Source organism: Lichenostomus cassidix, chromosome 4 (genome assembly GCF_008360975.1).
Source record: "Lichenostomus cassidix isolate B80296 chromosome 4, HeHo_3.0, whole genome shotgun sequence".
NCBI lineage: Eukaryota > Metazoa > Chordata > Aves > Passeriformes > Meliphagidae > Lichenostomus > Lichenostomus cassidix.
Genome location: NC_139484.1, coordinates 17,771,068 through 17,796,666, shown reverse-complemented (window position 1 = coordinate 17,796,666; position 25,599 = coordinate 17,771,068). Strand labels below are relative to the sequence as shown.

The window sequence follows — 25,599 nt, the reverse complement described above, 5'->3', positions numbered from 1 at the left end:
GGCACTGTTGCTATAACAGCTGTTTTGTTTCATTTAAACACCTACCTCAGCTCCTGTCCAAAATGCAAACATTTCATTAGCACCTCATCTCCTTGGCTTCAGCCCACAGCACTCGGCCATAATGAAGTGCTGCACTCAGAAATATAATGTGGGGAACACTTGATTAATGCACTGAGACAGGTGAGGGGAATGACCCTCTGGGAAAAGCTAGGGACTAAATTAATCTCGGATGTAATGCCAACAAAGACAGTCTACCAGCTTTGTTCAGATAGGGGATGAGAACCTGACCTAAAGTCCTTGGAAATCTTCCTGCAGCTTTTGTGTTCGATCCCAAACCCAAAGTGATGTGAAGTGGCTGGTTTCAGGTTAGTCACTGCAAGAGGATGGATGCTCAGCATTGGGTGGGGAGTGCTCACAGTGTAGGAAGAGGCACATTAAGGCTTAATTGGTGTTCTCTCTCAAACTTGCATGCACACACATGTGCATATTTAAAACAAAGGAAAGAATGCATTAGATAAAATATTTTTTCTGGGGGAAAGTCTTTGCAGCAGATGTTTCACTGTAACACAAATATTTCAGCATCTGTTTCATATTTTAATAAACAGACATTACCTTTCCATCCAGAGCTAGGAGCTGGATCTGCTGCAAAGACCATTGGTTTTCCACCATTCAGATATTGATAAAAGTACGCCAGATGTTGTTTTAGCAGAGAATTTAAGACACCAGTAGAAGCTGAGCTAAATGGAACTAAGGCAAATTCTGTGATAACATTGAAAGGAGAGAAAAATCCTCATTTTCTGCTTTCCATGCATAAAAGGTCTTCACACGAAAACACCATGTTGTGTAGAAGCTGCATCACAAAATCAAGATTTTTGGTCACTGGGAAAGAATACCACCTATTTTTTGCCTGGGAAGAGATATGCTACTGAAGTATACTACAGAATTTTATTAAGAGCTACAGAGATCAGACTTCCAGATTTTAAAACACAGGGAAAAAAGCCAGATTTAAATGCTATGGATTTTTAGAGCTCCTTCTTGACTTCTAATTTCAACCAGCTTGTTGTATGTGCATAGAAAATGTGTTAAGATAATTTTTAGACTTTTTAAGAAAATCAGTTTAGTAATCAGCTAAAAAATTGATTTGTGATTATCAAGTTCCACTTAAGACCAAACGAGTGAGGGATCCTAGTCCTGCATTGTAAAGGCTTGACAGCAAAAAGATTATTGCAGTAGCACTAGAGGACAAGTTTTCAGCCATTTCTGTGGTTGAAGCATGGGTTACTCCATGTAAGGGAAGCCAGTCTTTGAGGCTCAGGAGAAAAGTTACCTATTAATCAAGGGACCCAGGGCATTAGATGCCAAGGGAAGGGAAGACCTGTTTATGGTACAGGAGAGGTTTGGCATGAGAACAAATGAGTTAATTGACCATGAGTAAGTGTAACTGGGAAAGAAGGAGCTTTGTGCTGTCAGAGGGGCTCAGTTATGGTGCAGTCTCCCAGCAGGAAACATGATGGTGTGAGAAACCTTCCAAACTCAAGGAAGGTATCTTTGCTGGGATTAAAAGTACCAGCAGTGGCATTTCTAGTTGTCTTTGCTTCTCCTTGAACCTTGCTGTAATTGAAATGTTTGTTAAGGTCACCTGGATTTAGCAATAAATTCTGATTCGACGTGATTCTATCCTCCCATTGCTCATTTGCACCTGACTATGACTGCTGAGTGAGTCAGGATGCTCTTTGCTCTCTGTGCCACGTGTTGCCATTGTAACACTCCTCCTGAGGGCTCTGCTGGAGAATGAGCTATGCCTTAGCTTCTTTCCACCCATGGGTTTAGCAACGATGGTGTCAGGAGTAAATACTGAAGTATTTCCGTGCAAGTGAGCCCATGGGCACACTTCAGGCTTGGAAAATGTTGAAGTCCCATGGGACTGTCATCAGCTTGCAGAACAGAGGTGTGGGTTTGATGCCTACGTGCTCAGCATACAGAAAATTTTTACGAGTGGCAATTTCATCTTGAAGGGGAGATTGGTTTCTGCAGTCAGCATTAGCTGGCAGTGGAGGTGTTTCTCTGTGGGGTAGGCCTGCCTGGTGACTAGACCCTAACCAGCTGAAGAAAGCATGATAAAAGTAGTTTTTTTTTATCCTTTTCCTCTGCACAATCACTTCTATCAACTAGTACAGTTGGTCTCAAAAAATGTTAGCTGAAAAGTGGTTGAGTCAGCTCTGGTTAGCAATGAAGCGGAGGGTTTGGGTTGAGAAAAGCCTTCAGTCTGGGTAAATTCTACTGCAGTAATTTTGCAATCATGAGACCAGTACAGTTTCGTGTGATCCTGGTGTGCATCCAGATTAACCTGTGGGAAGTTATCCATGGGAGAGCTCTTTGTGCATGGCAGCCCAGGGCAGAAGGTGCACCGTAGGAGGGACTGAAGCTGTTTCCACACGGTTGGCTCCTTCCTGAATGCAGTGATCTGAAATGTCTTATCTAAATCTCTAAGGGCACCTGCTGCTGCTCTGGATGAAGTGGTGTAACTCAGCTATCTCTGTGTCTTCATGGCTGCCTGCCACAGGTTATGTGGTGGGAAATGTCTTAGGGAGCATAGCCTTTGCAAATAATAAACACCTTCCTTGGTGCCCCAGCCCTGCTCCTGAGTTCTGGTGCTGCAGGGAGCAGCACCTGCTTCACGATGGGTTTTGAAGTATATTTTCCTGCATGTTTCCTTAATCCTCATCTTCCTCCTGCCTCTCCTTCCCCACCTAATTCCTTCTTTTTCCAAGCCCAGAGCTGACCATTATAGAAGCAGAAAAGCACTCTTCCCAGCCTGCATTTATAATAAAATCAGTATTTCCTCCCTTTCCCATCTGATGGGACAAAAATTGTCCTGCTCCATTGTGCCCCAAATGGGCAGGGGAAGGAGATGCTGTCATGCCCCTGTAAACTGCTGTGTGTGGAGGATGGGACTAAGCATATGTCAGAGGTCTCTGGTGCTTTAGGTTTGCTGGAGCCTTTTCTCACTCCACCCCTCTGCCTTGCAGGCCATGGTGGAGACGGTGAACAACCTCCTGCAGCCTCAGGCTCTGAACGCATGGAGGGACCTGAACGCCAGCGAGCAGCAGCGCGCAGCCACCAAGCTGCTGGACACGGTGGAGGACAGTGCCTTTGTGCTGGCTGACAACCTGCTGAAGACAGACATCGTCCGGGAGAACACTGACAACATCCGTAAGGGGCAAATCCTGTCAATGCCGGGAGCAGCCAGTGGAAGAGTGGAGGCTGTGGAGCCTGGCTTTGGTCTTGGTGGTCCCTAGATTAATTGGAGAGTGATTTGTTAGATATGTCTTGGGCTTTTGTCTGAAGGACTTCAAAGTCTTTCTGAAACAGCCTAAGGAAAAAGGCAGCTCTCTACCCTTGAAATCCCATGGAAAATAAGCACCTGACCTGCCTTTATTGCTTCTGGCTTTGAGGGTATAATCTGTGCTAGAGCAATGAGAGCACTGCTTCACAGGGGGATTGTTCATCGTAAGGCAATTGTGTTTCATTTCATACAAATTTGTGTCTTTATTCAGCTGATTGTTGATTTTAATTAAAAAACAAGCATGATGGAAAGCACTGGCACTCCCACTGTGCATATGTAAAATGAGAACAACTCTTCTTTCTATTTCTATGAATACCGATCCTGAGCACTGGTAACATTTACAGAAAGTACCAGTTGCCAGTGGCAAAGAACTAGTATTTTCAGATTTTCATTTTAACTGTTGTCCTTAATATCCTGAGGTTCTTGTTTACAAGAACCGGTTGTCTTTTGTCTTCCACAGAGAGTAGAATTTATTTGTGCTTTTTTTTTTTTTAATTAAATTTAAAATTTCTTCAGGGCAAAGATTTAAAAAGAAATAGGAGCCCAAGCACATTCTAGCATGCAGCATTGTAAGTTGATTCCTCTGCTCTCAACTGGTCTGGAACACCATTTTGTAGCTTTGAAATACCGTATTGAAGATTATTTCAGTAGAGATTTTTTTCTTAGTGTCTGTCTCTCTTGCAAACAGAGCTGGAAGTTGCGAGACTAAGCACAGATGGGAATCTGGAAGATCTGAAGTTTCCCCAGAACATGGGCCACGGGAGCGCCATTCAGCTGTCAGCAAATACCTTGAAGCAAAATGGTCGAAATGGTAGGTCTGGCACCCCAGGCCACGCCAGCCTCATGAGACAGTCATGCCTTAGGCATTGTTGTGTGTTTAACTATAAGTAAAGTATTAATTTCTATGTTAATATTTAAATTAACGGGTAGCGTCATTTGCTCATGCCCTTGACTGCAAGCTACATTGGCTGACTGGGAATGTATTATATTGCTAAGTGATTCACAGCCTTCAGAAGTATTTTGTGATGGTAAAAATGTATCAGATCCTTAAATTATGGGGCACAGTGCTGAATCCAGAGAAGTGCTTTTAACTGCTGTTGTCTGCAGTAGGAGGCTTCAGATGGGATAAGAGGCTTGTTTGAGGAAACTGCTTCACAGCAGGACACCTTACAAATATCTGAAAAAGTAGCGTGAAGAAACAATACTAGCAAATATTAATAATGAGCCAGCATGGCAGAAAAGATTGATTACCTGTTATGGGTCTAAATCTTTAGTGCCCTTCTGTATCTTATGAACCTCCTGATACAGTATAAATTTTAGATGATGGTATATGTGAATGGTCTTCTTCCTGCCAAGCCTTTATTTGCAGATCAGGAGTTTGAGCAGACACATTTGTTGAACTGTACAGCCTCACTGTAGACCAACTTAAAACTCACAGGCTTCTATTGGTGGGCTCAAAATGCTCCTATTTCTGAGTTTCTTTAAAATTTAATCTGTTGTACAGGGGACAACACTCACATGTGGGCTTAGGTCACTGCAGGGAAAAGACAGAATCACAAAATGGTTTGGGTTGTAAGGGACCTTTAAGTTCATCCAGTTCCTCCCCCCTTGCCTTGGGCAGGGACACCTCCCTGTCCATCAGGTTATTCAAAGCCCCATCCAAACTGTCCTCAAACACTTCCAGGGATGGGGTGTCCCCAGCTTCTCTGGGCAGCCTGTGCCAGTGCCTCACCCTCCTCTGAGTAAAGAGCATGGAGTGATAGGGCAGTGTTACAGCCAGACCACGTGTGTTAAAACTTACAAAAATTATAGACAACTATTGAAGAGGAAACGTTGGTCTGGTGGTTCAGAGAGCAAATTTTGCCTTTGGCTTGCTTGACAGCACTTGGTACCTTTGCACACAGGATTTGAAGAGAAGCATTTCTTTTAGAGACAGTTTAAAACTCAAGATGTGTAGCAAAACTCCAGCAAGGCAGGACTTTTGCTCCACTGTCAAGCTTTGGAGATTTGTAGGGATAGAGAAAGTCTGCTGGCAGCAATGAAGGGCAAGTTCTGTATTTCTAAACACAGTATCACTAAAGTTGTGTTCAAAGCAGAAGAGCACCATCAATTTGCACCAGCTTGACACATGCCTGGAGGTCACCAAAGAGCTACAAATAAAATTATCATAAAAGGATTTAGGTTGGGAAGGACCTTTGGAGTCATCAGTGCTTCACCTTCCTCAGATGCCATGGTGATCCCTATAGAAACAAAAACATACCTCTCCACAGCTAATACATATGAAGGCAAACTAATCACATCCCATTCTTATTTATAGGCTGTGAAATAATGTGCAAAACAGAAGGCAAACTGGATGGTTTCAGTTAAAAACAGCTGGCTGGTAGACTTGGTTTTCTGCAGGCTCCCTAATGGTGTTTTTCTGGTTGTCTGATCGGCAAATTAAGAAAAGAAATGTATTTTTAAATAAAATTTCTGCAATTTTGTTTTACCTGTCATGTGAGATTGGAGTTGTGTTGGAAAGCTTTTGATTTCTTCTCCCAGATTCATCCCTACACTTTTCTGAGATGGTCTTAATTTATTAACAGAGTAAATTATGGTTTTAAACTGCATCTGTGCAACAGGCCAGCTCGAAACATGTTTCCCAAGTATATGTTGGAGAATAAAGTGATGTCAGGTGGGAAATGGGCCACCTGGCCCCTTTTTTTCTGGAGCCAGTTACACCTACTGCTGCCAAAAATAAGCCCACCTTTCCTGTCTATCTTCTGCTCATCTGTTTGCTTATTAAAGTTTATTTCGGAAGAAGGAGCTCTGCCTCTCTTATCCATGGACTGCTTTTTGCACCTCTTGGTGCTCTCTGGGATTGGCAGGAGGTGGGTTTTCATATGCCTCATCTTGGTCCTTTCACATTTTTTCAGAGAAGTTTTGAAGTTGGCTTAGAGAAGAGATTCGTAATAAAAAATAAAAAAAAAAGACACCCCGATGATCTCACCTGGCTATCTAACCTCTTCCCTCTCTTCTAGGTGAGATCAGGGTGGCTTTTGTGCTGTACAACAACCTGGGCACCTACCTGTCCACAGAGAATGCCAGCATGAAGTTGGGAACAGAAGCAATGTCGACCAATCATTCTGTCATTGTCAACTCCCCTGTCATCACGGCAGCAATAAATAAAGAGTTCAGCAATAAGGTTTACCTGGCTGATCCTGTGGTGTTTACTGTCAAGCACATCAAGGTGTGTGAGTTCAAAAAGCACTTACCTTTTTTTTTTTGTTTTGTTTCTGAAATGAAGTGATGCAAAAGTTGGCTGCTGTGAGGCCCCCAGCAGTCCTTGATTAGATTTTGAATTATACTTTTGTTCCTTTGCACTTTGTGTTATTTATGGAGAAGGTCTCTTTTACATTGCATTAATAGAAGTAAAGAGTCTCCTTTGAGCTGCTGCCCATTGCTCGGTTGCTGACACGCATCATTCTGTAATTAAAAACTACCAATAAATTAGAATGGACCATAATATTATTTTATCATGGTGGCAGGGGATGTTACAGGAAAGTGGAATTACAGTGAAAGAAGACAGCTAGTCCTCCTGTTAGCCAAGCTCAGTCATTGCAAAAGTTGATTGCTTAAAGCAATTAATTTCTCTGCTCTGCAATGCAAATGAAGCAGTCTGGTTTTAAAGAGCTGGATTTAGTCAATGTCTGAAATTAATCAAGAACAAAGAACTAAGTTTGCATTAGCAAAGAGTGCAGCAACAATCTAACTTTGTCTGGTATTGGAAAGTAGTACTTGACGTATAAACCACTGCTGATTATTTATCTAAAATTAAAGGGTGAGAGTTACAAAGAGCCTCAATAGTGCATTTGGAAATCTCTGAGAGCCTATCATTGTTACTGCATTTATTAATTTCTTCCCTGCAGCAGTCAGAAGAAAATTTTAATCCAAACTGCTCGTTCTGGAGCTACACAAAGCGTACAATGACAGGGTATTGGTCCACCCAGGGCTGTCGCCTCCTGACGACTAACAAGACACACACCACATGCTCCTGCAACCACCTCACCAACTTTGCAGTCCTGATGGCACATGTGGAAGTTAAGGTAGGCATTGCAGATTCCCAGGCTGCCAGTGCACTGGGCAGGAAAGCTAGTCAATGTGTGACTCCATTTTGTTACTGCTAATGGGGCTGAGCAGGGATGTTGCTGCGTGACAGCAACTCTAAAAGTAGAAACCATCTGGTGTAAGTCTTCCTTCTGCTCTGTGGTGAAAGTAGATGTTCCTCATGGTAGCAGTGATTTTGGGAATGAATTACACATCTGGGATTTTATTCAAGAGCGGGAGAATTGTTGAGATGGTCCTCCATTTCCTGAGCTGTCTTGCCTGTCTTTGGTTGAGGCCAGTCTAAACTGCTGGAGAAAGAAGAGAAAGCCCTGCTATCCAAATGATTTTGGCCTAGTCATTTTCTTCATTGTGGTGTTCTCCATGTGCCTGGCACTGCAGCAAAATCCACTGCTCTGAGCTGGATATGGATTTGGCATCTTCCATGCAGGCAGAACTTTTCAGAATCACTTCCATGACTGCATAACCACAAAAACTATTATGGTTTTAAAACTACTTTTTCCTCAAGTAGTCTTCCAATGTCACTGCTTTGTTTATTTTTGTTCCACTTAATAATCTGAAGAGGATTATGAAAAGCTGCAATGAAATATACATTTAATAAGCATCACGCATGGCAAAAGCTCTGCAAAAAAAAAAAAAAAAAGAAAGGGAGCCTAGGAACACATTTCCCACAACAGCTGGTTCCATCTGAGAGAGGCAGGATATATCTGTTACTGCTGCAGGTTGAAGTATCCCCTTTATTCTGCAGGATTCAGTCCTAGTCCAGGAAACATGCCACTAAATGGCTGTGGCATTGTCCTGGGAGTTGCCTGAAGAAATGGCCTATTCAGAGCACATACTTACAGGTTAATGGCATTCTGCAGTCCAGGTCTGGTTTTGCCAGTTTCCTACAACTGCTCGAATTTTCATAAGAAATGTGTGTTTTGCTCATTATCACCCACCTGGAATTAACAGATATGCCTGAGTCACTGAAGTCAGAGGTTGCACCTGGGAAATGCAGATAGTGATCCACTCCACTGGTGTGAATGGGAGTGATCCCTACTGCAGGGTGCAGATACAGCCCATGCTGAACAAGCCTCTTCTCAAACTGCAAATTGGTCAGCCTCGTCTGCACTTTCCATCCAAACCTCATGAGACAAGCAGAGCTGAGCTGCTGTTATCTCATCTTGCAGAAAAAGTATGTAAGACCCTTCCTCGGCCATGTTCATCCAACAGGTTGGAAAGAGCTGCAGCTGGAAGCTTCGAGTGCCAAGCCAGTGTTCCCTTAGCTAGTGGCTGTTTCTGGGTGTTAACAAGTGCTCTCAAGACTTTCAGGTCATGTTTTATCATTTGGCTGCAGCCAAAGTACCATTGCTGTGAGAGCCAAGTTGGCTCCACTTTGTTGACTCTGATACAACCGGACAGCTTCCTGGCATGTCCACTTCAGTGATCATCCTGGCCTGAGGGCAAAGGCAGGGCAAGGCTTCCTCCCACATAACACAGACACATATTTCAGATGTAAATATGCAAACATTTGCAACTCGTCCCTCCAGCTGCTTGTCACCTTGCTCTTCCTGGTGGCACTGTCTCGCTTGTTAGTGGAGCTGACCATGTGGCTCTTGGCATATCTGAAGGTAGCTTATATGACATTCCTTATGCTGTTGTAATGAGTTGATTTTAAAGTCTTGGCAGCACAATACCTGCTGCTTTGGAAAAGTGGAGGTTTAAAAACAAATGGGAGCTGTTCATTGTCTCATGTTTACTGGTCATAGATATGCTTTTGAGTAATTTTCTTATCTTGTGGCTTGCTCAGAACGGCATTCCTTGGTCGTTCAATGACCTGCAAGTCTTCTTGGAGGTGGAATGATCTAGAGGACTGTTGTACACACAATAATTAATAATATTCTGAGAGTTTTGTAACAGAAACACTTTTTTCCTGTGATTGAGATTTGTAGTCTACTGACTTCAGTTGTTTGAATTTTTGGATCCGTAGGGAGCATCCTTTGGTGCAATGAGTATCCACAGCACCCTACCTAATAAGACTGAAAACTGGGCATCATGGGGAGCAGTCATCATAGTCCTGCTCCTTAATCAAAAACCAGCACCAGTTTGACAAGTGTCACATCTGCTCATGAATCATCTCCCTGCCTGGTAACATGGCAAAAGAGCGTGTTCTCCAGAGGGGACCTCGGAGGCTGCTCTGCGAGTTCCGGGCTGTGGTTTAATTATTAGCAGAGTGTGTGTGGCAAGGTGGAGCTGGAAGGTAGCGCTGCTGAGGAGGTGATTGATGGCCATCTGGCTCTCCAGCATGAAAAAGCAATATGTCTTTGTCCAAAGGGGCAGAAAGTGACAGCAGCTGACCATGACATCAGGGATTTATTGGTGTGCTTGAAGAGTAGATGTTGCTGGGATCAATTCTTACTTGGACAGTACCTGATTAAAGAAGAATTTAATCTGAAGATGAGTTCTGCCTGTTAAAATTGGTTGGGCCCAGAGTTTCTTATTCACCCACCGGGGTAAAATATCAGTGCCCAGGACCAAGAGTGGCTGTGCACACAAGCAGGATGCGTAGCTGCTGGGAGGAGCAGTGAACCCTCACCTGTAGATCCCACTCCAGCCACTGTCAGAGCCCCAGCCAGCGTGGAGAGAGGATAATGAGTGGTGAGCAGGATCTCACTGAGGAATCCTCCTGGATGGCCTTAAGGACACTGCCCTGCTGCACAATTTATCAGGAAAAATAAGAACCTCCCTTTTGAGAGAGATTTTTAAACTTGGAAACAATTCACCATCTAGGAAGTTCATTTGACCTGTGTTATGGTAAAGTTGTTACAGTCTCATAGATACTTTGTTAAATTATGAGATATGTTTGGGATAGATGAGATCTATTTTAAATACCTATCTATTGTTTGAATAAGTAGGATATTTGTTATGACCCTTAAGTTCTATAAAAATGTAGTGACTCCCATGCTGTTGAACAAAACCCACAGTTAAATAAGCTGTCCTACCTATGTAATTGCTGTAGAATTATTCAAAATTTACAGGTTGTTTTTCATATAAGCTTTTGCATTGCATCATACTAATTATAGCAGATGCATCTCAAATATATCATGGGAAAATTAAGCAGCCAGAAAACAAGTTCAGAGCTGGTGGGAAAATGCAATTAAAAAAACCACCCAAACCAGAATAAGCAAAGGTACCCCCAGGGTAGATAAATGTTGCTTATCAGTATGTAGTGAATGCCAGATCTTACCCTTCTTTTTTAAATACAACAAAAAAGGGAGAAAAGAAGAAAGGTGTTTTGACTGTTGCAATTAATAGGAAGATTTCAGGTATTAATCCTTACCACAAACATGTTACACTGTGCTAATTATTTGAGGAGTGGAAGCATAAGGCAAGCTAAAGAGAGAAAGGAATAAAAATGCATGAAATCTAAGTGGAATGTAGCAGTCCATTGCCTAAAGCAGTGCAGGTGAAAGCTGGAGTTACTCCTTTCTGGCTGGGAGCAGGGTGAATGTGAGGACCAAAGCAAAGGCAGTGGCCCTGGTGGGATGCAGCCATGTCCCAGCTGTCTCTCAGCACCAGGCTGGGTAAGACCATCACTGTGACAGCAGAAGCTGATGATGCTGTGACCAGGCTTTTTCCAGAAACTCACATTTCTGGCAGCTTGGCTGGATGGATGTCTGCACAGAATTTGGCACAACCACTTCAGATCATTTCTTGGGCTGGAGATGCCATGTGAGTAATCAGCTGGCTAAATCTAGCCAGCATGGGAGAGCAGGATGATGGATGCAATTATCATTCCTAAGCCTCACCTCCTCTCCATGCCTGAATCTCACCTCAGCTGCCTCTCAGTTGCAGTGGGGTTGGTGAGTACAGTGGAAATAGTGGGCTTTTGCCACGTGCTGTAGTGTCTGTAACACATGGTGAGGTGAGGTCTGTACCCATTTCCTTGTGCACACTTGCCCCCATACAGCATTTTCCCTGGCCGTGGGGGTTTCTGTGGCTTGTACTGGATGCTGCTTCTGGCAGACACTGGAAGGGTTTGCATTTTGGAGAGAAGTTTGTGGGAGAAAGTTCTGCTAGGAGGCCTTCATCTTGCAGAGGAAGGCAGAAGAGGAGTAAGATGCTCTGTGTTGCCTGTGCAGAGTATGAAGGCAGCTTTGTGGACTAAGGCAGACTAAAGCACCTTGTAGGAATGCTCAGGGATCTGAGCATGAATGATTGTGAATGGCCAAAATCAGAAGACAGTAAAGTTGCACAGGGGCTTCAGGTGGGAATTTTGCTCTCATTGTTCCTGGGTTAGGACCTGATGGTGCCCAGGGCAGCATTGTCTTTGCAGAGAGCAGACAGGATGTGTGCCAGATCCATGGGTACTGTGCTGTCTGTGGAACACAGCTGCCTACCTCCCTTGGTGCATCCTTGGGGAAGATGGAGAGGATGGGTGCTAAAGCAAAGGGATACCCCCAGCAGATACTCCTCTTAATCACAAGGTGGGAAAAGCTCTCTCAAAGCCTTTCATGCCTTTATAGCCACAGCAGGTGCTGCCCTTAGCCAGCTTGGATGCACTGCAGGAGTTCTTGGGATTTCCCCAGTCCGTGTACCCTATCTGATGCTTTTGACACATCTACAAAACCATCTGCCTCTTCAGTAGCCCTTTGCACATAGCCACAAAGCATTACAGCCAGGTCATAGCAGTAAATCCTTTCTCACCACCAGAGGTTGGGGAAAAGGGGAGAGAGACCCCTCACAGCTCCAAATAGCTGCAAATCCAAAAAGCAGCATCAGCAATGCACAGAAGTTCAAACCTGTCCCACTTGGGTCTCTGCCCAGCCCAGCACTCTGCCAGCTCCCACCAGGCACCGAGCGGTCATATCTGAGCTAGTTGATGACATTGTGTTTTTATTTACTGCTTGCTTATTCCTCCACCCCCATAGATATTACTTCTTCCATTCCTGGAGGGACAGATTAGGCAAAGGAATGTGTCCTTTGCTGCTGGCAGCTTGGTTTGGCTGCTGCTTTCTTCTGCTGATGTTTTTAATAAGGGAGGAAATGGCTGTTCATCTCAGGGAGAGCCATTCTGTCATAAGCTGACATTCCCTGGGATTTGTTTTTATTAGCTCAGCTCTGGTGTACAGGCACTGCCAGAGTTGCTCATTGATTTTCCCAGCCTGGATAATATCTGGGCTGCCTGCTCACCCTGCTGTGGTTGCTACCAGTGCTCCTGTAACTCCTCCTGCACAAATCCCCATCAGCACTCTTCTCCTACTGCTCTTGGCTCCTCTAGAACAAAACCAGGGCTTTATTCCAAAGGCAGAGACATCTCCTTTCACCGGGCTTTGGGTTAGGTTCATACCTAAACCATAAATGTAAAACATACTGCAGAAACCCTGTCACTGAAACGTATTATTTTATTTTTTTCAATTAGTCAATAAGTTGCTCCTGTGCTGAAAATAATTTGTGTGTCAGCTTATTCTGTGAAGTGAGTGTAGCTCAGTGGTAACAAAACTCAGTATTTTTCATGCTGTGCCATGTAGCACCAGTCTGGAGAGCCATGGTACATTTGGGCAAGGAGTTGTTTGGTTGAAGCTGTCAGGAACTTGTCTCCTGGACTGATGTCCGGTATTTCTCCTAGGCTCTTTTGGTTGCTCAGGTATTCGGGGAGATCATTGAGAAGCAAGAGTTGACTGTTGTCAGTGCACTGGTGGTCTCAGATGAATGATGCATGCTTTAGAGACCCTCGGGCTTTCATTGTGCTGGAAAGGCATCCCTAGGGATCTTCTGGGAAGGGCAGATCCCAGAGGGTCATGATCAGCAGCAACACAGAGTCCAGTTGGACCTGAGCAAGGATATGGGACCAGCTGACCCCACTGGTGGTCCCTTCCAATCTTCACCATGCTGTGATTCAGTGGTTAGCATGCACATCAAAGCTGTTTTATCCTCAGTCAAGGAGTGTTTGAACAATGCTGGGTAGAATAAAGAGAAGATCCACTCTTCTTGCATTTTTCTGCAGTTCAAGGACCAGGCTTGAAGGCTAAGACCTCCATACAAAATCTTGGTGTGCTCTGTATCACATGTAACCCTGGAACTCCATATACCAGCTGTGTACCATCACCCTTATTTGTCACACAGTGACTGAGTGATGGCAAGGAAAAGCTCGCGGCATTGGGAGATATTACCACTATTGCCCCTTTTCAAATATTATTCTGCTTTGTGTGACAGTGCAGTAATTACAAGTTTCAGTCTCCAGCAAAAAGCAAGTTGCCTTTTGTTGTATTTTCTGGTGTACAAGCTCTGGATGTGCCTGCCCTGAGGGGGCAGTTGGCACTGCCATGGCAACAATGCCAGTGCTTATCCAGTCTTCCCTGATCCATTGGCTCTGCAGCAGCACCTGAAATTGGGCATCTCAAACAGACTGGAGCATACCCAGCCTTTAAAATTCAGCTCACTTCTTCTCTTGGACTTTACTAGAAAAGCTACAAATTCATATTTTTTTCCCCTGAGGTGTTTTTAAATTGCTCTTGTTCCCAGTTTATTGTTATTATTCCTTCTTGTTTGTTCTTTTGTGAGTTTGTTGGGTTTGGGGAGGGAGTTTGTAATTATGGAGAAGTTGGTTTTATGGTTGTTTCTCAGCACTCCAGGGATGAGTGTTATGTACATAAAATCAGTATTATCTTTACGATTAATATTAAAAAGAAGAGTAGTAAGAGTGATAATAATAATAATAATACAGCAATGAAGCACGTTTATTGCTAAGCATGGTGAGCTTCTTGGGCAAGCAGCCCTTCCCTGAAGAAGCCCATGAACCTAGATGGTAGGATCCCTCTCTAAGAGCAAAACCACCTGTAATTCCTGCATTGTGTCTTACAGTCAGCAGAGTTGTGGTATTGTCATAAGAGGTGCAGGAGCTGAGACCTGTGAGTTTCATCTCTCCTGGGGAAAAAAGCCCTTGGAGAATTTTCCCTGGGCTAAGCTAAATTTATCTTGGGACAGATGAATCTGTGCTGTGGGCCATATCTGGATAGGGTGGGTGCATCTGGCCAAGGTCTGCCTGGTTTCTTTCTCCCTGCATCCACCTGCATTAGCTGCCTTGTCCTGTCACCCAGCCCAAGAGCTCTTGGTCCACAGCCTGGCAGGCCAATCTAATCAGAGAGGGCTTGTTCAGGGAGATGTTCTCCTGCCATTCCCCAGCAGCCTCAGACAAAAGAAAGAATGATTTGCAAGGTGCAAGGTTTGCATTAACATTTTTCTGCAGAGTTAAGAGGGATGGATGAGCTGGAATGACACTGAGATAAAGCAATGCGCAGCTGCCAGGGCAATGATGTGCTTCATCTTGTCAGGTTTCTGGGCGCTGCTGGATGAGCTGGCTGGAATAGGCATTTCTGTCATGAGCCACAGAAAGCACACAATGATTTCTCGTCTCCCTGTTGGACTTGTGACCTCTAGTTCCTTAGATATTGGAAATACTCAGAAAGAGCTGCAAGGGGGTTTGGGCAAAGGAGCTCTGCATCTCTCCACCTCCAAGTCTTCCTGGAGAGAAAGCTTCCAGCATGGAAGAGATGGAGCAGAGAGTCACTCCCCATCTTTCATTATCACTTGATGCCGATCACTCATGCTGATAAAGACAAAGAGCTGAAAGGTTTGAGATGTTTCTTGTGGGTGCTGACATAGCAGTGTATATTGGGAAAGGCATGACATTTGATGTGGCTTTATCATTGGCAAGCAGGCAAAGAAAATGGATAAATTAATCACCTTTTCCCTCCATCTGTCATAAGCTTTTATCCTATGGAGAGAAAAATGTTTCTACTTTGCCCTGGCTTTTTGAAGTGTGACACTATTGTATTTGCCAGCCTACGTAATGCCTAAGTCATTGAAATGCCAGAAGTGGTGGGGAATGTGATTACCATTTATAACACAACCTGGTGGATCACAAAGCTGGCTTTCAAGCTGCTCTGGTCTTTGTGAAATTTCCCCAGAGATTTCCAGCCAGTCTTTTCCTCAGCTCATTGACTCTAACCACTTACACCAGAGCAGTCATCTCATGACTCACCATGTTTTATTTACATTTTGCTAAGTAATGGTATCTATAATTCCACCACATCTGGTGGAAGCTTGGGGAGTGACAAGCAAGTTTTACAGCCTGAATGAGGAAGAAGGTGGTGGGATCATTTTATCAGGAGGGTCTCATCACATGCCTGTTCTTTCCATGAGGGACATGCAGTGTAAGCTCAGGAGCAGTGCAGCAGTGTTTTGTCAGCAGAGCCAAAGCTCACCTATCCTGCCTCTCACAAAACTTTGTTGCCTAACTTTGCTCTGGCCTTGTTTGCATGGCTTTGAAGTACATCCACGTAAAAAGTTCATCACAGGGAATCACTCACTTTCCAGGCTGTCTTAAAATCACTGTTCTGTTACAGTTTAAAAGCAAATTCATGTTAAAAGGTCTGTCCTTTTTTCTGGGTACTGTTCTCAGAATCAATCTGACTTCCCAGGAGTTTTAAAATATAACTCCAGGGTCTGAAAAAGAAAAATCAAACTTCCTTTCTCCTTCCCCTGTAGAAAAAAAGAAAAAAAGAAATTTAAGCAATCTCTTTCTTTCCAAAGCCTCCAAGCTCATACATCTCTGTGAACATTTAAAGAGTCTTTTTTCACTGTTGGCAAATGGTTGTAATGGACTTACAGTTGTTGTACATGATGTTGTTAGCATAAAATACCTTTTTACACTTGAATCACTCTGTTCAATGGTTCTTTACACTGTGTGTCCAGACACTCCTTTGCCATGTTTGTGCAAGATGGAGCTGCACACAAGACTAGCCCTGACATCTCAGTATTTTCATCAACAGTATTGATGTTTCTACAAGGTTTTCGGGTCTGAATCTGTTCAGGGCACCTGCAGCTTGCAAGACACTTGTGAGTCTGTGTTTTGAGTTGCTGCTTTCTTGCTGCAGGATTCAAGTTTAGGCCTGTTTAATATTTTTGGTACTGCTACTTTGTGCCACAGACAGCCTTACTCTGTGTCTGGGATGAATTAGAAGTCATACATCACACAACTGATGAGATTTTTTCATTTTATCTTCAGCACAGTGATGCAGTCCACGACCTGCTCCTGGACTTCATCACATGGGTTGGCATCCTGCTTTCACTGGTCTGCCTCCTGATCTGCATCTTCACCTTCTGCTTCTTCCGTGGGCTGCAGAGCGACCGCAACACGATTCACAAGAACTTGTGCATCAGCCTCTTTGTGGCAGAGCTCCTCTTCCTCATCGGCATCAACCGGACTGACCAGCCGGTAAGAGGCAGCACAGGCTCTTGGCTCAGTGACTCTGCAGTGTTGGACCAGTGAGGGACATTCCAGCACTGCCTTCATTCCGTGCACGAGTCCTCTCAGGGTTGGGCCCCTGGCTGATAACTGGGACTCACATGCTGGTGCCTGCTGTGATTTCAGGGGCTGTATGTGTGTTGCTTGTCAATTATGTGTGTTTATGTTTAATTAGCAGGTTGTAAAAATGCATTTATACCATGTAGATCTTCATATGTTTATTTCCCAGATTGTGTATGTGTCTACCTTTGCATCTTTTAATGTCATTTATCTTTGCAAAGCTGTGTCTATTTTAAAACAATTCACACGTTTCCCAAGTGAAAAATAGTTCTTCCTTTTGAGAGGGAAGATAAGTACTCCCTCATTTTTATTAAGCCTTCCAGTAAGAGTACTCCTGACTGTTGCATTGATTCATCATGGTACAAACACCTTCCCTTGCTCTTTTCAATCCTCACGCAGATTGCCTGTGCCGTCTTTGCTGCCCTCCTGCACTTCTTCTTCCTGGCAGCTTTCACCTGGATGTTCCTGGAGGGGGTGCAGCTCTACATCATGCTGGTGGAGGTTTTTGAGAGCGAGCACTCCCGGAGGAAGTACTTCTATCTGGTGGGGTACGGCATGCCTGCGCTGATCGTGGCCGTGTCGGCAGCGGTGGACTATCGGAGCTACGGCACAGACAAAGTGTGAGTGACCTTGGCATTGCTTGGACCTGCTCAGGAGAGGTGGGAGTGGGGAGATCAAAGGGATGTGAGGAGCCCAGAGGGTTTGTTCAGGCAGACCTCAGCAAGGAGGTGTGCCTTGCCTTGTCTCTGTGTCTCCAATGCAATCCATCATGACACAGGACAAATTCTCTGCTATGAAATGATTTGTAAAGATATTTTCTAGGGAAGTCAGTTGAAGAAAATTTTGTCACATCATTCCATAACATCAGCAGAGCTGACTGTCCCAAGTCTCATTTTGGTACTATATCAGCACGATCCTCCTTCTTTACCAAAGAGTATTTCTTATTTGGATGAAGATACTGCTTTCTTCTTCTTTTTTTTTTGATACTGTACTATCAAATTAACAGAGCCTGCAGGCAAAGTAGGTGGTGACTGTGGAGTTCATTAGGCTCTTTGCAAATCAGAACAGCTATATCATTTATCATTATGAATATTCTTAAGTGTTTTCAACATTGCTGAAGCTGGTATGAAAGCACAATTTAGATTATCATGCAACACTGTCTAATGGAAAACAAGGGGACAATCGAGCCTTTGATTCTCTTTGCCATCTTTGCCACAGTGTGGTTAAAAGTCTGGTTTTGTTGACTTCTTTTCTTCATGCCTTGTCAGTCTGCCTTTCCAGTCTCATGTTAACTGAGTTAAGGGCTCAATATGAAGGCATACATAGCAGTGAGCCAGTGGTGGTTCTGAAGCTCTTTTGTAGCATAGGTTGGGTCAGGCCTTGGCAGCATTTATCTTCTGTTAAGTTCAACTTCGGATTTTTTGCCTGAAACCTTAGTGGTATATATGAACCTGATTCCTTGCAAAAGCAGATTTGGGGAGCAATTGAGCTGCTTATGATCCATTACCATGCCAGCAGGTAGGCTTGGATCCCAGATGGATATTTGTGTTCTGTTCCTCCCATGAGTAGGAGACTAGCAACCTGAATTTGTATAAATGTCATACTTTGTGGAAAGGAAAGGAAATGGCCCACACAGATAAGGGTAGGAGGGTGTAAGTTTTCAAGGATCTCTACCAATTTATCCAAAGTAGTTTGACTGGCTTTTACAGGCCTAGAGGGTAAAGAATAAGTAACACAACAGCTGATCACCATTTCTGGAGGAGACTTTCCATCAGTTGCCACCTGCTTTCTGCCCCAACAAGCTCTTTTATTTACACCCCCTCCTGAGCATTATATAAGCACCTATGGAATCAGGTATGGAAACAGTCTGCCTCCTCCCTTTAGAGAAATTTATTCTTAACTATGGTGTTTCTGTGGAGGACCATCTCTTCACAGTGGCCTACATTGAGCACACTGAGCCTCAAACATATTCCAGCTGTCTGGAAAGTCAGTTCCTGCACATCTGCCATTGCTGGAGTGGTGTCCTCACCTGTCCAGTTTGCAGTGTAGTGTTTTGTGGCTACTTTCCATACTGTTCACCCTTTGGCTTTTGCAAACAGGCCTTGGGTGCCCAGATGTTTCCATAGCATGGAAGGTACAGGCAGAAAGTTTGTCTGAAATTCACTGGAAGCAAACAACACAACTTCACTATCTTGGCATTGAAGAGGCAGCAGTCCTGTGTGTGTGCCAATAAAATATGTCTCCCTCCCCACAGTATGAAGTCGTATTTTTAATGATTAAACATGTATATATAATATTTTGCAAATAAATATTTACTGAGATTTGCAAATCTAAAATATTTATTTATAATTTTTAATTCCAGAATGCACAATTTTATCACATTCTCATAGAGGAAAATAAAAAACATACAATATGTTTTGTATAACTATCATGCTCCATCTGGTTGATGGATGATGATGTATTTTTCAGTATAATGTTATTAGAAGGGTAGAACTGATTAGAATTTGTAGTGAACTATATGCCAGGCATACATAATTTGATTGCAAGAAGTTGCTTGGTTTTGCCAGGTTTTGTAAAACATCCTCTGGAATATATTACTTGCCTCCCTCCATTATTTGCTGCATTTGTTTAAGCAGGACTTATGGAGCTGTTAGTATTATTTGTTTTTTGCCTGGCATTTGGTGCCACCATTCATACATCTCAGAATGATTTGCTTAAACACCCAGTGTAGGGTTTTCTTGTTTTCATTTTCCTTTCTAAATCCAACCCTCCTGTAACACATGCCCAGATTGCATGGCCAGGAACAGGCAGTTGTTTCTCCTTGTGTTGCTTTGCTCATCACTTCGTGCTTGGAATTTTCTGAAATGTCCTGTGTCCTAGTATTTATATTGGCATTTTAGAGTAGCTGCTCCATAAAGATACTCTTAATTATTTCAAGGATAGGGATTGATCCTTTTCCTTTTACTGTTTTTTAAGAGCAGTTCAAACCACTTCTATTAGGAGATTAATTTGCTTTTATGACTAAGCAGCAGCATAATGATTCCATTAAAAGATCATCCCATTCAGGCTATCTGAACCCTGTTTGGTCCTTTCCCCCAGATAAATCAGAAATGTTGCATCTCACCTTATTCTGATTGTAACTTCTAAAGTAAAGATGAAAAGCAGGAAGCCCCACTGCAGATGATGTGGTTTCCCCACATTGCCAAAGGGATTCTGGCAATGCTCACATGAAGTTGCAAGTGACCATTTCTTACAGGCCATGTCTTCAGCTACTGAGTCTTAAATGGCAACAGCTCAAGTTTTGTTGCAAAAAAGAAGATACTGGGATTGTACTTCAGAAAAAAAACTTTTAAAAGTTACATCATTTGCCTTGTCCTGTGCATTCACCAAATCCATCAATCTCCTAGATGGATTTGATGTCACGGATCATGGTGGGCAGTGCTGCAAAATGCAAAGAAAATAGTATAGAAAGTAGTGTTTGCAGTTGTTGTTAGTGTTTGAAAATAACTTGTGTCTAAAATTCAGTAAAAGCTCAATTATGACTTCAGCAGTCTCCATTTGAGAGGGCTCATGCTAGAAGCAGGCCATCCAAAACCAGCAGCAAGAAGCTATTCCATATTTCCATACTTTTCCTGGGTTTCGTCTCAAAGCCTCTTACAAATTGCAGAGGAAAGCAGCTATGCTTTGAGGGGTTCAATACATTTTAGAGAATGCACTTGCAGGTATATTCATCCATTGGTGATCAAATCCATCATGGCAGGGATCTCTCTTTTGTTTCTCCCCCTGTTTCTCCCCCCTTCTGGAATGCTATAAAGCAGGATATACACAGTAAGCAATCCAGCTGTCAGAAAGCAAAATGAAAGCCCTGTGTATGTACACAGCCTCTGAGTCCATCAGCCAGGCGCCGACATTTCATGCATGTAAATGCTGCTCAGAAAATAGCTTCTAACAATGTGGTCTGTCTTGGGTGGCTCCACTGAACTTGTTTTATTTGCAGTGCTGCTGCCAGTGTTTGGAGGAGGAAGCGTGAGCTATGTGGATGCTGAACTCCATTAAGCAGAACCTATATTGCACCCTTGAAAGGCATGTCTGGTGCATAGGTATCCCATTACTGCACCCTGACAAGGAGGCTGTACAGCCACGTGAAACAAACCGCTGAGCTCCCATGAACAACATGATGTGTTTAGGGCTCTTCAAATTTTATGGTCCAATGGCAGCTAATGATTGTTTATTGGTTATATTTAAGGCACACCAGGGATAGTTTAGTATTTGATTTCTCTTCATGCAGAAAATAGAGTAAACTCTTTGTAGTCTTTATTACTTGGGAAAAGCTTTAGGTGAATATTGTGAGTTGTCTCTGTGGAAAAGTAGGAAATTAAAAAGTAAAGGAGAGCAGTGCCATGGAGCTTGTCACGAGGGCTGAATGCATTGGGGTGACTCCTAGAAGAAGCAATGGGGTTTTGAGCAGTATTCCCTACATCCACACATTCCCTGATAATCCATTTGCCTTGCACTGAGCCCCAAAGAAGCTCGTTTGCTTAATGGCAGCAAAGCCTAAACTCATAACGTGGCAAACCCGTGCTCACAGCGCAGCTGCGTGTGGAGGGTCACAAGTAACTCAGCAGCCCAAGATTAGCAACTTTGGGAAGTGAGTTGCCTGATTGCTTCCTTGTTTTGAGGAGCTCATTTATGCAGCTCATTGTGCGTGTGGGTTTTTGTCTTCTAAGGCAAGAAAAGCTCAGTGTGGTACTTGTCTGATTAGCAATTTACAGCTCCATAACGCAACTGGCGGGATGCCTGTGTTTTGATGTTTTGGTCTTAATTTGCATTTTTAATGAGGTATTACTTAAACAAGTTCAAAATTTCATCTCTTCCTGATGACCACCAAAAACCCTACCTTTCTTTTTTTTTTTTTTAAGTCACCCAAGACTTGGTATCATACATGGTTTCGTAGAAAGGCAAGTTTGCTATTTAAACAAATGAAAAATGACATCACATTCTTTGAAGTGTACAGAGAGGCAGGAAAAAAGCCTCCTCTGTTTTTCACAAGCTGTACTCCAGCTTAGATGAAGCCATCTCTCCTAGGGCTCCTTTTACTCCATGCCTGGCCCTCACTTACCCTGATGGCAGGACCTGGCTCCTTATCTGTTTCTCATCCACAGCATCCATCTCTTGTCATTCAATTGTTTTCTGCAACTGAAGAGACCGATATTTTAGGGGAGCAGAATGGAAAATTTCATCCTTTGTGCTGTCTGGAAAAGGAACTTTTCTCTTCTTTGCTGAGCCTGGCACAATTTTTTGCTCATTCTGTATTTCAGCTTTCCCTGGTTTTCCTCATGTCCCAGTCTTTATGCAGTCAAAACCAGCTGCATCAGATGTGACTGTAGGGTGGTCATCATGCTTCAAGAAGTTAAGAGAGGGTTTATGTGTTTCCTCTTCCCCAGGCTTTTCAAGAGCCAGCTCGCTCTTCATGCTGCAGGAAAACCAAGTTGATAGGAACTAAAATACGTGTTCCCAACTCCTGGGCAGCAGGGGCTGGGGGTTGTTTTAAATGTTAAACTGGCAAAAAGAAAAAAAAAGTTCAAAATATTTTCATTAAAAAAAAAATAAAAACCCCACAACCCCCTGGGTCCTCTCCCACACACCAGCACTCATTATCAGTAGGAAAAAGCAATGGGGCTGCATATTCTGTGATTTATATACAGCAGCTGAGGCATAAGCACTAGTTACTCATTTTTCCTGAGGGGGATGGGGTGGGCATAAAGTCTGAAATGCCGTGTAATGTGTGAGCTGCTGCTATGCGGACATCCTTGCTCAGGGATGGGGGACTTTTTACAGGGACTTCATTATCCTTGAAACTTCAATTCCTCTGTCAGATCTAGTTGCAGTTGAGCGACATTTCAGATGTTATTATGGGTGATACACAGATGTCATGATCACATAAACCTTTTCCTATAGGGAATCAGACTCAAGTAGTTTCGAGTCACTCATGTTGTTCCATTACCAGCTGCATCTAAATCACCTTGAACTTCAGCAGCCACGGAGGAAACAATATTTCCCTGCAATCGTTCTGAAAGCCTCTGTTTGCCTCTTGCATTAAGATTTTGATGCTATCACATGAAGATTCCGGATGAGCAGCTGCAGAGGCAGTTCAGGAATGAGAGTCACAGAAGTGACGGTATTTTAATTTGTGACAAATAGCAGTATGAGTGTATATGTATATATATATCAATACATCTCCAACACTGGTGAGGCCTGAAATTTATATGGTCAGGGAGGGAAGTGAGAAGTTTTCTCTGCATATTTGAATTTATTCATATCTTGGCTTCTCCCAGTCCCAGAGGTTCACGGCATGTATTATTCTCTCATCAGGCATCTCCTGCTGATCATCTCCCATGGGGCTGCTGGCACAGACCTTTCTGCCTGTTGCAAAGTCCATTGGAAGGGAAAAAACATTAAGCACATACACTAGAGCTGTCATTTGTGAGAACTGCTATCTCTTCCACTGTGATAAATTCATATATACAGTTCCTGTCACTTGCTTAATTATGAAATTCCATTGGATGTTTAATATAAGAGTGGTTTTATGCTTTCTCAGTCCTTTGTGTATAAGCGGAGCTGTGATTTGCAACATTGCAAACACGAGGAGATATTATTATTTTAAACATCATGTGAAACTTTCTTGGAATTTACATTCGTCTGTCTTGTAACGAGTCACTTCCATTTTATCTTCCTGTCGCCTGGAATGAACTAGGAATGGAAATGTAATTTCCCAGGGGCCTTAAAAAATGTGGGGAGTATTAAATGCGGTTGAAATTAAGCGATTAATAATTTAGTTTTAGGCCATGAATCAACTTCTTGTGATAGCACAGACCATATGCAACCCTGGAAACATTAGTAGAAACAAAACACTCAGGAGGTTCAGGGAAATAAAACACTTTAAAGGGGAAGTTGCTGAACCTAATTAAACCTCAGCCTTCTGTTATCCAATTCATGCTTCCTGTTTGCACCAAAGTTGCTCTGATGTGCTTGCTGGAGAAATGTCATCTCGCTTGACAGCTGACAGACAGCTTGCACTGCATCAGAGCTGGAGAGCAAAGAGGAGCATAAAGCAAAGGAAGAAGCTCTGGATGTTCATCAGACCCCTTCCTTAAAAAAACTTCACAGTTTAAGGACTTTTTCCGACAGATGCAGAAAGCCTTAGCAAATAGGCCTTGTGCCATTTTCTCCCTGCTTCCTCTAGAGGTAATTATCTTACTCCATCAATAGCGCTGTCAGAAATTGGGCACATAATTCAGCATTTAAATGAACAAGCAATGTAATATTTCCTGTCTCCCACCGGCGTGTTTTGCAGCTCACATTCTTCTCTGTCACTCGCTCACTCTTGATGTATGTCCTGGGTGCAGTCCTTGAATGCCTCCTTTCCCCTGTGTTTCATTACAGATGTTGGCTCCGACTTGACACCTACTTCATTTGGAGCTTTATAGGACCGGCGACCTTGATAATTATGGTAAGAACTCCTAATTAACTACTCCATCTCTCAGGTCAAGAAATAAAACTTTTTCTGTCCCTTTTCTCTTTATCTTTAATTTACACAGATTAATTCGAGGAAGGCATGTTCTTCTTTGACCCCACCTGGCATAAGCAATTAGACCCTCATTATGAGAGGCTCTTGGCATTGCAAAATACTTGATCAAAATGGACCAGGGAGCTTTAGAATGGGCACTCGCAGATTTTGGTTTCTACCACTGGACATTCAGAACTGCCAAACTCTATTTTGATGCCACTCACTGCTCACACCCTTTTTGAATTCTGGAGTGAAGTTTTGCATTAATAACACAAAAAAAGAAAAGGGAAATCTGGGAGGAAGGGGGGACGTACGAAAAAAAGTCCAAACTGGAAAAGAAGTTTGATGAGGGCTTTTCCTTCCCAGCAAAAGTTGAATATTGTGTGACTTCATGTTTAGCACATTGCCAGCATATCAGCTAACACAGCAACAAGGTAGAGAACCCAGCATTAGAGACAGCTGGAATTTTCTTATACTTTAATCGCTACAATATGGCTTAAATAAACCATCCTTTGTTTTGACTAGACTACAGTTTGGCTAGCACGGAAAACCAGGCGCTCTCACTTCAATGCAGACATTGTCTCTGCTTCTTCTGCTTCTCTTGCAACTTGGGAGCCATTTCAGCAGCCTTCCACGTCAGGAAGGGGTCAATGCCACCAGCTACAGCTGTTGGGGTTTTTTTCCCTTAAGCCATTCATTCATAAAAAGATATCTTCCCTTTTTGATTATGTCTCAAATCCTAGACTGGGCTTTTGGGAAACTCCTTTCCAGGAGCTGGCAGCCTTGTTACCACTGAGGCATGGAAACACCATCCCATCTTTTACCAAACAAATCAAACTCTTTTTTGTTTTTGTTTTTCAACTTTGCATTGTGCTAAGCATTAGTTGTGATTTTCCTGCCCATCTGCCCCATTGCACTGTGTTTAAAAGGTGTACTCACAGAAAAAGATGCTTTTCCGCTTCATTACACTGGGGCTAGGTAAGTAAGATGCTGGAAGTTACTTTTCATAACTGTACACCTCTCAGACATTGAAAAGCCCTTACAACAACTATTTTTAATTTTCCATAATGCTCCTTTGAAGCCCTGTAGTTTAGGTTAGAACCAGCCTTTGGTAAGGCTGTGGCATCGCCAGTCCTGCAATCTACAGGCCAGATCACCTTATAAAATCCTTAGAAATTGTCTGTGATTCAGTCCCTATAAAACTGTACTGGGAGCTAATTTCCTACAGTA

The 25,599-nt window shown here is 43.1% G+C and overlaps 1 protein-coding gene across 15 annotated transcripts in view; it reads left to right on the top strand.

Annotated features, from left to right (window-relative positions):
• Positions 1-25,599, top strand: part of ADGRL3 (adhesion G protein-coupled receptor L3) — a 486,265-nt gene that overhangs the window by 405,609 nt on the left and 55,057 nt on the right. For 14 of the 15 annotated variants that reach the window (XM_085058079.1, XM_085058071.1, XM_085058069.1 and 11 more), the window contains 7 exons: positions 3,030-3,213; positions 4,035-4,157; positions 6,367-6,575; positions 7,255-7,431; positions 16,503-16,712; positions 17,202-17,422; positions 24,246-24,312. In XM_085058079.1, the coding sequence (XP_084914205.1) occupies positions 3,030-3,213; positions 4,035-4,157; positions 6,367-6,575; positions 7,255-7,431; positions 16,503-16,712; positions 17,202-17,422; positions 24,246-24,312 (1,191 nt within the window). The remainder of the gene's footprint in view (positions 1-3,029; positions 3,214-4,034; positions 4,158-6,366; positions 6,576-7,254; positions 7,432-16,502; positions 16,713-17,201; positions 17,423-24,245; positions 24,313-25,599) is intronic. The other variant, XM_085058067.1, reaches the window with a different exon arrangement.